Below are 14,525 nucleotides of genomic sequence, written 5' to 3' on the forward strand. Positions count from 1 at the left end.
AGAGCAACAGCGCCACCTTCTGCATCAACCACACACGACTTCAATATCAGAAGAGATTATTTACAGATTTTTTTTTAAATTGTAAAAGTGATTGTAATTTTAACCGTAAAAAAAAAAAAAAAGCTTGGAGACACCAGTATAATTTCTGCTTGAGTGAAAAAAAGCCTTCTACTGCTTTTTTTTTTTAGTCCTATTTGTTATTTATTTCGCACGGATTTATCATATATATTCATAGAACAGTATATAGCCTACTAAATGAAGCAAGGGTGTAGAGTTACATTTAAGCTATTTTAAGGCATGAAGAAATTTGTTTCAATGAAAAAAAGTTTAAATATGTCATTTTTGTGATCAAACATGTTTTAAGGGATAAAATTGACTACGTTGTAAAAAATTTTTTTTAAAAAAATTGTACGGTTTACTTTTTTTTTTTTACCCAACTTTGTTAACATTTCTTTATGAATTACATTAGGTAAGACTTTTTGTAAGAATTTAACAATTTTGGTTTATAAAAAAAAAAAAATGCTAGATTTTTCTTCCTTGAGAGGATTTTTCTTAAGCAAGACCCAAACATTGGGTCAAACAAGACCCTCAGTGTATTGTTGGATATGCATAACAATACTAATTAATACTAACATTAATATACAAGCTGAAGAGATTACATTTATTTGGAGGAAATATACAGAGCAGTGTTTATAAAAAACATCATTTATTAGTCATGTTCCAATTGACTATTCAACTGAGGGTACAGAGACAATCATGAAGATGCTAATAATGAGAGGAAAGACGGCAAATCAAATTGATACAAGCAAATGGAATGTGGTAAAAAAAAAAAAAAGTAGGCATAAATACAAAACACAACTGACAGCACAGCCGTAGTACATTATATAACTAAAAGAGAGATCTAATTTACAACTCTACACCTTGTTGAAAAGGTCAAGCTACTTGGAGGCGAGGTTCAGTGCTGCAAATCCATAACCCGTAACAATAATTGCAAGTATATTGCTGTACTGAAGGTCCTCGCCGAGAGAGGCGTGACGCCTGGCCGTTTACAGTTTGAGCTTTTTCCTGCGGCCACGTCCATCAGGCGTCCCGTCCTGCTTGCGTTTCTGGGCCTGCGGGGAAAGAGGAACAGGTCATTAAATATTACTCTCCAACTGATGAGCTCATCTTGAGCTGCTGTGATGAAGAACATGACTGGCACAAGCTCACCGAAGACGTGCGAGGGCCTCTCTTCTTCTTCTCTGCTTTCTCTCGCTCCTCCAACTCCATGTTCTCACGTTCAATGAGCGTGATGAGTGTGTTACATCTCCTCTGGAGCTCCTGTGGTCGTAAACACATATACAGAACCGTGTTAGGACTTTCTGAAAGTTCACACTGTAATAGGAACAGAATCCATTTCCCCAAATGCATTAAATCAGCATTAATAATACAAAATCAAGAGCAATAATCGACAATGATTGTGCCACTATTGCAGCCCTCTTTTTTTTAATTCATAATTTTATTTATTTGCATTATGCAATTGTTGTGTAAATGCATGTAAGCCACCTCGGAGCAGCATTAAACAGTCTGTAAATAAACACAAATGCCATGTCAGATGCATCTTCTGTTTAAAATAGCTTTTGTTAATGCTGATAAACTGTATTTATAACAAGTCTATAGTATTCTGATTGTTTGAAGTAACTGGTTAAATTTTAGTCTTTGACAAGACAACACATATACATTCAATAAAAGGTCATTATAAAAAAGCCGCTTATAATGGAAATGAAACCTGATGAATCTCACCATGGCCGTGCGGGACTTGAGGAACCAATCAAAGCGGAACTGGGGCGAGTTGCGAATGCACTGGCGCAGCTCATCATAAACACTCTCCTTGTCGAAGCCCAGTTTGTGCAGCATGCAGATGAGAAATCTGTCCTCCTCCTCAGTGTAGTTCTTCCCTTTGTTTGTGCCATACGAGATCCTGAGCTGATGGAACGGCGCCTTATAACGGCCAATCTGGAGAGAGAAACCATATAGAGAATAGCTAAAGCTTTTATCGTGTAGTGACTATCACTTAACACTGAAGAGATATTGTGGAAATTAAGTAACAGGAACTTAAGTGTCGTCCTCTTATTCATTTAATAACTTTTACTTATAACGAAAATAACTGAACATTTAAAATGCAACAAAACATGAAGTAAACAAATGTTTAAAGAACAATAATAAAGAAAAATCCTTTTAGATATCTGCATGTTTTAGTCCAGATTAAAATGTAAAAATATTTGTGAAAGCAAATGTTTGGAAATAAAGTCTTTAAGAACTTTTAGTGAATACAAAAAATCATGCAAATACTGTTTGACTTGTCAATGACAAACAGTATCAGAAACAAAGTAGCAGCCTTTTTTTTATTTCTGCGTTTCTCCAAGCACCACCTACTGTCAAAAATTGAAAATGCATTTTTACTCAACCAGTCTCCACTCGTTTCGCCATCACTGCGTCCGAATATATGCCTACTTCCATACTATATAGCGAAAAACAGTATGTGAGCCAAGTAGCATGTAGGTAACAGTAGGTAAATTGTCCCCGGATGACCTACTACTTCCAGCGTGATTCTGAAGTGTGCAGATGATGGACACTTTACTATCCCATGAGGCCATGGGAGAGGATTTATGAATGGCAGTGAAGAAACTCTACTGACGCCATAGTTCACATAACAGTGACAACATGCCGGATGTAGTACGTCTGAATTACTTTAAGCGATGAAAAGTTTCGAACCAAATGTAGTACCTACTACACAACATGCGATTTCGGATGTGACTTCACATCCAAGTCGAGGATGTTTACATTAGATTACGCATGTCTCCTTTAAGCAGCACACACACAGTGTTGTTAAATTCAACCGGTTGATGGAAAAGAAGCATCCAAACAATTTGTAATAAGACATCTAGACGATATTCTATGATAACAATCCCATGCATGTTCATTATGTAGTGTGGCTCACTTTAGAGTCCAGTGCTTTCTTGATGCTGATTCTCCTCTGGATTCTGGCCTCTCCTCTCTCGATCTGAGCCATGATCTTCTCAATGTCCTGCAGCTCATTGCAGCGCTCCCAGAACACAGCTGCACACAAACACAACACACCTCAATCATACGCTTCCTGTATATACGACAGGCCGTGTTTCAGCAACAGACAGCGTTTCAACATACCAGAATATTCCATGACCTCCTCTGGGGTTTTGCCCTCGACCTCCCGGGCGATGTTCTCGATGTCATCTCTTCCCCACTTCTCATTGGCCTTGATGAACTGGTTAAAGTCACGCTTGGTCCAAATGGTAAAACCCTGGATATAGATGACATAATGAATGAACACCAGTACACAAACATCTTCTCATGGACTTGTTGAAACGTTAGAAAGCACAATTTAGACTAATATAAGAAGTTTCATGTTAATGCAGTGGGATTAATTCCACTTAAAGGTGACATGCAAGTATGAGAAGTAGGGATGGGACTTTTTCTCGACAAAACGACCGACATTCGACACATGCTCCACTCGACAAAAAAAATAGTGTGTCAACATGTCGAGGGGGCGGGGCTTGTGGGATTTCCAAATTGCATTTTTTTTTTTTGGCTTTTAATTTATTACATTTCCTATTCAAATACACATCATAAAGTGCCACTTTTCCCATAATGAAATAAAACATTTTAAATAAAACAATCCATTTTTTCTAAATGGGATCGCCACTTGACCGTTGACCCCACTTCTCCCGGAAAGACGCGCGCGCGCACTCGTAGACCAGAGCAAGATAGCGAAAGCAGTACGCCATCAAAGCGCTGTGTGCTCGGGTTTTGGAAGTCAATGTCACCAAAGAAGTGTGTTTTTGTATGCCAGGGCAAGACAACCCTGCACAGATTCCCAAAGAACCCAGCGTTACGTGGACCAGTGGATGGAGTTTGTTTTTTCAGAGCATCATCGGAGCTGTGTAAGACTGTTTGTTCCCTGCATTTTGACGATGATTGTTTTATAAACAAAGCCCAGATCGACGGATTTGCAGATCGTCTAATGCGGATCGAGCAGTCACAATGATAAAGGTTCGCGATCGCATTCGGTGAGTAAACTGCTTAAAAAAATGTCTCTGTGTGTTGTTAGCTCGGTTAGCACAGCTATAGCATACCGCCCACACGGCCCGCCTCCAGACGCTCGTTTTTTTGCGGAAAGACTCGGGACAGCCTATCTGTCTTTTATAAATATAATACAATAAAAGACTTTTTGGAGATATGAAGGATGCAATACTACTCTATAGGTACTCAAGATTAACAGGAGATTGAGTGAAAATGAGCATTTCACCCCCCCTTTAAAAAAAAAAAAGAAAAGAAAGGCCGACAATCCGACAAAAAGTCGACACATGGGCCTCGACAGTCGATTTCCCAAATCCCGTGTCGTTCCCATCCCTAATGAGAAGATAGGGAAGTACAGTCCACTGTTTGGCACATGAAGTCCCTGATGGGATTTACCTGTGAGAGGAGGTTCTCCTTCTCCTCCAGCTCTTCCTCATTAAGTGGTTCAGCTTCGTCAATCTTGGCCTGTTCCTCTTTCTGCATTTGGGCTGAGTTGGGCAGATCAGGGTTTCTAGGCACCTGTTAGCACAGAGACATTATACATTAGGAACATCAGAAGGGATGATTGCATTATTCACCGCTTCACTAAACTGCATGTTAATGTGTGGACAATCTGGATATACTGAATGTCAACATGAAACTAAATTTAAAATCCATTTTACTTTTGTAACGAATCATTTTTTCTTTTGAACAACACTGATAAATCATTTACAATTAGACTCAAGAGTGTGCATTAAGTTATCATTCAAATGTCAGTAAGACTTTTTTTTGAAGAAGAAATTAATGCTTTTTATTCAGCAAGGACACATTCACCTATTAAAAATTGACAGTAAAGATATGTTTCAAAAGATTTCTATTTCAAATAAATGCTGTTCTTTTGAACTTTCTGTTCATCAAAGAATCCTGAAAAAATGCATCACGGCTTCCACAGAAATTTACAACAAAACTGTTTAATCAATGATGATAATCAGAAATGTTTCTTGAGCATCAAATCATCATATTAGAGTGATTTCTGAAGCATCATGTGACACTGAAGACTGGAGTAATGATGCTGAAAATTCAGCTTCGGATCACAGCAATTTTAATATGCATTTACATAGAAAACGGATATATTAAATTGTAATATTTCACAATATTGCTGTATTTTTAAATAAATGCAGCCTTGGTGAGCAGAAGAGACTTCTTTCAAAGACATTTGAATTGACCCCAAACCTGAACTTTAACACAAACACACCTTGTAGCCAATAGTCTTCCTGTAATACAGGATCTCCTTCTCCAGCAGCTCGAACAGCCGAGGGGGGAAAAACTGGAAGTCTTGAACGTTGGGCTGTTTGGGAGGACGGGGAGCCTGAGGGAATCAGAAAAAGTCCATTAGGAAAGCTCTAGGGAAGAGGCTTCCAATTCAAACGCCCATTACGGTCAACAGTGGAAGAACTAATAATACCTTTGGTGCTTTGGGCTCGCTGACACGCAGGGCCTCTCTGAAGTACGCATCCACGGCGTAGTTCGCCTTGCGCTCTCTCTTGGGTGGCTCAATCCAGTTAGTGATGACCTGAGGAGGAGGGGAGTTCACATCAGTATATCATTTTTACATGTTGCACATGTACAATGTGCATGTTGCAGTTTGTAATGCATTACCTTTTTCTTTTCTCTGTAATCTTCACCCTCAAAGTTGTACACGCTGTTCTCGGTGTCCATGGTGAAGTTTTTCAGCGAGCTTTCTCCAAGATTGGCCAGCTTTTCCTTCATCTCCATGGTCTGAAACAAAGATCAGAAGTCTCATAAAGAGCTTTGCTCTGAATTAACTGAAACACTGTGCTCATTTTTATACTTCTGTTCAGCGAGGCAGTTTCCCAAGATTAAAGGCCATACCTTCTTCTCTCCTCTTTCCAAGATGGCATCAATGTCTTCATCTGTGATCTCACTCTCCTTGGAGGCGAACACGTGAGTGGCACCATGTCGAATGATGGACAGCATCTCATCTTTGCCCAGTTTGCTCATGTTTGGATCGACCAACCTGCCTGTAGGGAAGCAATAGTACTAATCATGTTAAAATCAATATATACACGTGTGTGTGTGTGTGTGTGTGTGTGTGTGTATTTACATTTCATCATTTAAAATAATAAAATGACAAAATAAGTATATAAAATAAACAATATTGAAGTATATGAAGTAATTTAAAAAACTAACATTTTCAAAAAGTGATTAAAATTTTTGGAAAAAAATGTCTAACCATTTTTATAAATATGAATAAAGTTGGAAAGCAATATCTTTAATCATGTTTACAATCATTAAAAACAATTTATTTGTGTGTGTGTGTATTTCATAATTATTTAAAATAATTAAACTACAAAATAATAAATATATATAAAATAAAGTATAGAGCAATAATTTAAGTAAATGAAAATTGAAGTATAAAGTAAAATAAAGTTTTCTTAAACTACTAAAACAATTAAGTTGGAAAGCAATAGTATTAATCATGTTTAAAATCATTCAGTAAAATGATGAAATGATAAATTATGTTATGAAAAATAAATTAAAATAAAAAGATTTTTGTGATTACATTCATTAGAATATTTTTTTATTTACTACAAATATTAATAACTTAAGTAGCTGATGATGTTTGTTTCACGTCTTACCTTGTTGAATGACAATGGAGTCCAAGCGGAGCTTCATTTCTGCACGCTCTACAATTCTTTCCTCAACTGTATTTTCCGTGATGAATCGGAACACGCGCACCTGTTTCTTTTGACCAATCCTGTGGGCACGATCCTGAACAGAGAAGATCCAATGAAAATGAATTAACATTCCACACCAGAAGAGGTTTGATGCTGCTTCGAAGAATAGTACTTTTTAATAAATCAACAAGTCTGATGAAAGGAGAATGCAAGATGCTACCCATGAGTCCAAACATCAAAGCAACAACAAATACATTGAGTAAACTTGTAGAAAAAAGATGCCAGCATGAATATTGACCATAGCCTGAAGATCCACTTGAGGATTCCAGTCAGAGTCGTAGATGATGACGACATCAGCGGTGGCCAGATTGATCCCGAGACCTCCCGCTCTGGTGCTCAACATGAACAGAAACTTTGAGCTGTTGGGCTCATTGAAGGCATTGATGGAAACCTGAGGAGATGAGACGAATGTTAGAGTTTATCCTCAATCTTTGGTGCTTATTTACTACTAAACTGTTCTGCTGTACAAAGAGAAAAGCAAAATACTTTGAAATGCATACGCAAACACACACTCAAGATAGCATATCATATGTGACCCTGGACGACAAAACCAGTCACATGGGTAAATTTTTCGAAATTGAGATTTATACATCACCTGAAAGCTGAATAAATAAGCTTTCCATTGATCTATAGACCCCTTCAATGTTTGTAAACATCGAACGTCTAGGTTGGGTGCGCGCGCAGCATGGGGTCAAAAAATGGTGCGGCTAATAGACCGGCATATTGTGTCAAAGGTATGCACTGTTGCCATCACAGGAACGGGAACAGAACCATAATAAACTTGTTTTAGCTAATGGCGATTGTCTGCCTGATTAGAGTCCTGCACGGGTTCGGTTCAAATTTTGCTCAAACAGGTGAAAAATATCCAACTGTGTCGGGTCGGACACGGGGGAAACACGGGTCTAAACACGGGTTTAAAACAATCACATGCAAACGTAAAAATATATTCATATTTTTAGGAAAAATATGAAAAATATGAAAAATATATTCATATTTTTAGGAACAGGTCTACAAAAATATGCCTGCATTTCAAGTTGATAAAAATATTCAAAATCCACATCAGTTTATTTGCCCACGCGCCACGCCCTCCCAGGATCTTTCACTTTTAAAAATGCATCATAACCGCGCGCGCGCGATCTGCTTGCAGTCGTCGAGATGGATGCTGAGGAGTTGAAGGATAGCTAGTGGAGATTGTCGACAGTCATCAAAAATCAAGTCCAGTGTGTGGGAGAAATTTGGAGTTATCTGAAGAAAATGTGAACGGTTTATTTGCTGCATGCATTTTCGTGTTGGATAGCCGCAAATGTGGAACTTCATCGCCAAGGAACCACGCAGATAACTGTGGTAACAAGCAAGCAGTTCTGTCGAACAGTATTTTTTCAAATTTAACACTGTTAAGTATGTGTATTTTTTTTTTTATATATATAATAAACGGGCAGACTGGGACAATGCGACGATCAAAGATGCTCGTGTTTGTAGTGTTATTGTGTTATTGACAGTTATTGTGACAACAACGGTATAGTTAAGCCCTGGTAAGTAAACAAATGTTTTCTGTAAACTGTAGACTGGTTTAATAGTTAGGTGAAGTTCGATATCTGGCATTAATTGTGACCTGTGTCATGCTACTTAGCAGATAGCAGTATCTATCTGAACCATAGATTGTTAAAAAAATAGATCTGAACAGATGTCGTCTATTTTTTTTTTTTTTTAACGGATGAGATCCTGCAGGAACCCTGAAAAACTTGACTCCACAACTGGTGTGATTTTCACAGTCCACGACGCAACAAGTAGGCATTTTTTCTAGACGAGAAATTCTCTGGTTAACACACACCCCGACATGCGCACTGCGAACTTAGAATTTTCCTGTGACGTCGACCGTGAAGGGGTCTATTGTTTGTTAGGATAGGACAATATTTGGCCGAGATACAACTATTGAAAATCTGGAATCTGAAGGTGGAAAAAAATCGAAACGTTGAGAAAATCGCCTTCAAAGTTGTCCATTTATGTTGGCGATTGTGCTGAATTCACTCACAAAAATAAATGTTTTATATATTTACGGTAGGAAATTTACAATATATCTTCATGGAACATGATCTTTACTTAATATCCTAATGATTTTTGGCATAAAAGAAAAATCGATAATTTTGACCCATACAATGTATTGTTGGCTATTGCCACAAATATACCCGGTCGACCTGTGACTGGTTTTGTGATCCAGGGTCACATATGAGAAAATCACTTTCATACCTGTCGCTCCTCGTGAGGAGTCTGTCCATCCAGACGACAGTAAGCATAGTTACGCCACATACAATAATCCTCCAGAATGTCCAGCACCCTGGTCATCTGGCTGAAGATCAGCACACGGGACCCTGCAGGAAGAAAACAGAGCCATGTTCAAAGCAACATGTCAAGACCATTCCGACGATTACATTGGCAAAATACTTCCGGCAACAAAGTGGTCACCTTGCTCTTTCAGCTTGGGCAGCAGCTTGTCCAGCACTACCATCTTCCCGCCGTTGACCACCAGGTGGAGGTCAGTGGTGTAGGGTGGACCCGGCTCCGCTCCATCAAACAAGTAGGGGTGGTTGCAGCATTTCCTGAGCTGCATCAGCACGTTCAACAGGCGCATTTTGTCCATCTTACCCGCAGAGTTCAGAATGTCAATATCCTTCATCAAGATCTTGGTGTACCTAAAGAGAATAAGAAAAGGTCATTATTTGTCTGTTGATTCTGACACTGTGTCCAATAGACTAAAAACATTTGTGATCATATTCCCGATTTCGCCTTTAAAAAAAAAATGTCTTGTAAATCAACCAATTAGCATATATTTTTATTATTATTAATATTTACCATTCTCTCTGCATCTTGCTGAGCCCAATATACATTTTGATTTCCTTTTTGGGGAGGAGAGACTTCTCCACGTCGGCTTTGATACGCCTCAGCAGGAATGGACGAAGTACCTGTATCATTAGGACATTTATTAGTCACACTGCATATGAAGAAAACTGAATTTTTTTAAAAGAAGTTGCTTAAAAAAAAAAATCCATCATTCTTTTCATCATTATATTGCAACAATACAAAAGGAAATACATTTTAAATAAATGTTATACACAAAAATTAGTCAAAAAAATAGTAAAGATTTGAAGTGGCTCAAAAAAAGTTCAAAGTTTTCTTAAAACAACAGATATTGTTCAAAATTCATGTACCACTTTGATAAAAGGTTTTGATCCACTTCAAATGTTGACTACTGTGTGTAATGTGTGTGTAATGTGTGTGTAATGTGTGTGTGTGTGTGTGTGTGTGTGTGTGTGTGTGTGTATATGTGTATATATATATATATATATATATATATATATATATATATATATACACACACACACACACACGTGTAGCCAATAGTATAAGTATATTAATTGCACTTACAGTATGAAGACGTTCCACCAGTTTTGTGTCACCCAGACAGTTATTGGTGTCAAACCAGGAGTCAAAATCCTGCACAAAGTGGAAAGACAAACTTAGTCCAAACGAACACCTTCAATAACAGAGTTACATCTATAACAGATTCCGATGAAACATGAACATTTTAAAATTGAACAGAAAGTTGACCCTACCTAACCTAAATAAAATCCTTTAACAACATGATGTCAAAGAACGCAAGACAGAACCGAGTGAAAGGGGCACCTCTGAGGAGTTGAAGACGTCCGGCAGCAGGAAGTTCAGCAGCGCCCACAGCTCATGAAGGTTGTTCTGCAGTGGGGTTCCCGTTAGCAGCAATCGATTCGTGGTCTTGAACTCTCGCACAATCTCTGAAAGCTGAGAGAAAAACATTTACATTAATATTTATGTGTAGAGGCTTTATTTATTTTTTTTTATTACTTTTCTTAAAACTGCAAACCTTCGATTTCTCATTCTTGATACGGTGAGCCTCATCAATGACCAAGTATCTCCAGTTGAACTTTTTGAAGACGGCCCTCTCGATAATGACCATCTCATAGGAGGTAACGCACACATCCCATTCACCAGGCAGCAGCGTGTCACGGACAAAAGCAGTCTACAACCAGAACGGAGTTATTAGATGGCCAGAAGTTTATAAAAGTTACGAAAAGGATTTCATCCAACCCTACTTCACAATACAATCATTGGAAATCCCTACTTACTCTTTCTTCCCGGTCCCCGATGAGGCAGACTGCTCGTAGAGAGGGAACCCAGCGCTTGAACTCATTCATCCAGTTATACAGGGTGGATTTGGGCACCAGAACCATGTGAGGTCCAGGAATGTTTCTATAGTGCTTCATGTAGCCCAGCAGAGAGATGGTCTGAAGAGTCTTACCAAGACCCTGATGGGACAAGAAGTGTGAGGCATTTGATTAGAAGAAATTTCCTAATTTCTGGTTGCTGAAATATTTTAGAGCTGAACATAACTACAAAAATTATATGGACTATAGGAGTTTACAGTACATTTTCAGGCTTGGAATCAACCATTTAAAAAATATATATATATATTTGTATATTTTCTAATAAAATGAAAATGAACTGATGGGCGGAGTCATACCATTTCATCAGCAAGGATACCATTGATTCCGTTCTCATAGAGGGAAATAAGCCAATTCAGTCCACGGACTTGGTAGTCTCTCAGTTTGCCGGTTTTCACATCTGTCAAAAAACGTTCATTAGCCATAATAAGCTTTTTTTTTTAATTACCAAGAGGACATTGATATCATGTGACGCTACATTGACCATGCGTTTCACTGTGTGTAAAACTCACAAGAAGGCGAGTCGTCAAAACGTGTGCAAACGCTGGTGGTCTTGTTGCTCTCGCTCAGCAGCTCCTCATCCTCCTCCTGCTCAGTCCGACGGTGGCGGTTACTGAAAGAATTACGCACAGTCGGTCAACAGGGAGACATTATCTGACATACACACCATTAACACATGGAGTTGACACTATTGGAGTTATAATCTGAACAAACCAATGATAAATGTAATGGTTAGAGCTGGACGATTTGGTTGGGTGGGTGTCCTTGACTTTTCTAATAAAAATCGTGATGGCGATTAAACAGGTTTGTTGTGCTTGTTTGTAGGGCTGTAAATTATGTTGTAATTATATATCAACATAATTTTAATAGTATAACTGTTATTATTACCAAATAAATATAATCAAACAAAACAAGAAATTTAACTTTTGTAATTTCACAGTAAATAATTTTGTTTTTTAAATTAAGTAAATGAATAAGGTTTTTTTTTTTTTTAACAGTAAAAACTGCTCTGAGACAAACACTGGAAAAATGAGCTGCTCATGTAAAAGAACACGGGCCGCTCTTCACTCTGAAACTGGCAATTATTATATAAATCACAGTGTTTGCTAAACCATATTCCGATTTTGGGTTTACTTCGATTAATCAAGCAGCCCTTGTAATAGTACCTCGTGCTACATAATATTAAAATACACATGAAATATAAATAGAGCAGAACAGATTTTAGTGTCAAGTAAAATTCCCCAGAATTTTCTCCACAGAAATATATTTAACATCTTAACCTTTCAAGACAGACCTACAATGATCTCTTGTGGTTGTTAATCAATGGTATCACTGGCGGCATGATTTTTATGAAGAAAACACATGGGGGAAAATACTTCTGAAACCAATTCTGCTGGAAAAGTGTGGGAAAACTCACTCTCCCACAGAGAGCAGGTTCTGCTTCTCGTCTTTTTTGATGCGAGGGCGACCAGGCTTCATCTTCAGAGGTGAAGTCGGGGTCTTCTGGGCAGCTGGTTGGATGAAATGAGCAAACACTTCGGTCTGCTTCAGGAGGTACTCGAATCTGTTGGTCCGGTCTGTTTTCTGTTGAAACATAGCAGTTGTCGTCAACAAGATGTGTCACGTCTACTTACAGGTCAACTTTCTTGTATAACTGTAATATGCATTTGTAAGTATATTTCATTGTTATGGAAGGCTAAATGCATTACCACTTTTTCTTCATATCCACCCGGCTGGTCCTTTTCCTTTGCTGAGGAAGGTGATGACGAGTGCGCTTCACTATCCATTGCTGTATCCGATGCTTCATCGGGTCCATTTTCTGAAGCATCGTCCTTAAAGAGAAACAATAATGTATTTTATGCATGAACTGCAAGAAAAAAATATACATTTTAAAGCCAAGATTGATGGATGCAGATGCAGTAACATGCATGGGTGAATCGTTCACAATAAAATCCACACCATGCATTTATTTATTAGGTTGAATTTGACTCATGCTGGCTTTAAAGGGAAGTGGTTTTTCAATCAAGACATTTGATTGGACAACATTTTGGAAACACACACGACAGCAAAATGTCGCAATTTTTTAAATAGCGTTTAATTCCTTTGATAAAATATCATTATCGACTATAAGGAGTACATGAATATATAAATTACCACAAAATAAATGTTTGCTCGTTACTAAATATATCGCGTTATGAAGGCATATACTTAACACCACCAGAAAAGCGTCGTTATTTAATGACCGTTACTGCGATTCTAAACGCTCAACCAGAATCTCTGTTTTATAGCGAATTAAATAATAGTTTGTTTTGATATAAAACGCAGTTATCAACAGTGCTTTAAAAAATACTTCTGAAGAACAACCAAGTAAACAAAATACGTCTAATTTAATGTCATTGTGCGGTGACTTTTGTGACATCGCGTCATTCGGTGGCGGGTAATTCCCCGTTCAACGTCAAACAGGAAAACTTTTATTTTGAATTAAGTCTACAATAAGAAGAGTCCAAATGGATAACTGCAGCTTAACTTAAGCAATAAAAAAATATATATCGTCTGCCTGACCCACACAGCAAAATGTGCTTTATTCAAAGTAAAGTAGCAAATATAACAAAACAACAACACCATTGTGTGTCATATTAAGTTCACGTTAATTCAGACGTTAACAACACATCAAACTGGGCATTTCTCTAACTCCATCCCTAAATCTGCCAATTCACCAGGGTAAAAAGTGATCAAATGTTGTTTTGAGTGTGAAAATGGACGCCGATCTCCTAATCTATTCATCAGAGCCGGAACAATACATGCTAACAAAAACTTTCAGCTGCACTCTCACGAGACGCGCGCAGATGGTTCGTCGACGCTTCGTTTCCAGCTCCTTCAGTCCGTGTTTTAAAGTCCCTGATGAACTGGGGTGTAATTATGAGTGTGATATGATGGAAATGAACCGCTCACCTCTACCGGACCGACCGACTCGAGTTTGCCCGGCTCTTCCCGCGGCTCCTGCTGCTCCATGCTGATTTCTGTTTGGGACATGTTTGGCTGGCTAAATCCGTTATTTCGCTATGGACACGAGTAATTCCGTTAAAAACAAGTCCGAAAAGACGAAAAAGTATATAGGTTTGATTGGAAAGTTTCAAAATACTGCCCAAATAGAGCAAGCACACCACGAGTCATTCGCGGCCCCCGGCTTTTCTGTTGACACTGTTCCCGCAAACGGGCCCGGCTGCAGATATCGCGAGATTTCCGCCGAGTATGACGTCACCACAAACGGTACACAATCAGCAAGTGAATCTGTGTATGTTTATTACTATTCCTAGCGAAATTTTACATTAATGTTTTCTTTATCTTCTTTTTTTTTACGTTCAAGAAAGATGTTTAATTCTTTAAAGAACTTTAAACATTCATTTGCGTGTAAGACTCCTCTATTGTGGCATACTTG

The 14,525-nt window shown here is 38.2% G+C and overlaps 1 protein-coding gene across 1 annotated transcript; it reads right to left on the reverse strand.

Moving 5' to 3' along the window:
* Positions 1–687: 687 nt before the first annotated feature.
* On the reverse strand, positions 688–14,313 carry smarca5 (SNF2 related chromatin remodeling ATPase 5). The gene is made up of 24 exons (XM_084107058.1): positions 14,039–14,313; positions 12,796–12,918; positions 12,504–12,670; positions 11,599–11,699; positions 11,386–11,486; positions 10,991–11,170; positions 10,729–10,884; positions 10,515–10,646; positions 10,257–10,325; positions 9,684–9,793; positions 9,297–9,523; positions 9,081–9,202; positions 7,072–7,224; positions 6,735–6,867; positions 5,968–6,116; positions 5,734–5,853; positions 5,540–5,647; positions 5,330–5,443; positions 4,492–4,614; positions 3,187–3,319; positions 2,981–3,099; positions 1,783–1,995; positions 1,210–1,320; positions 688–1,112 (listed from the first exon to the last, which is right to left on the reverse strand). The coding sequence occupies exons 1-24, from the start codon at positions 14,117–14,119 to the stop codon at positions 1,047–1,049; spliced, it is 3,111 nt and encodes a 1,036-aa protein (XP_083963184.1). The 5' UTR covers positions 14,120–14,313; the 3' UTR covers positions 688–1,046.
* Positions 14,314–14,525: the final 212 nt, after the last annotated feature.

The sequence above is a fragment of the Abramis brama genome (genome assembly GCF_963993115.1).
Source record: "Abramis brama genome assembly, chromosome: 2".
NCBI classification, from domain to species: domain Eukaryota; kingdom Metazoa; phylum Chordata; class Actinopteri; order Cypriniformes; family Leuciscidae; genus Abramis; species Abramis brama.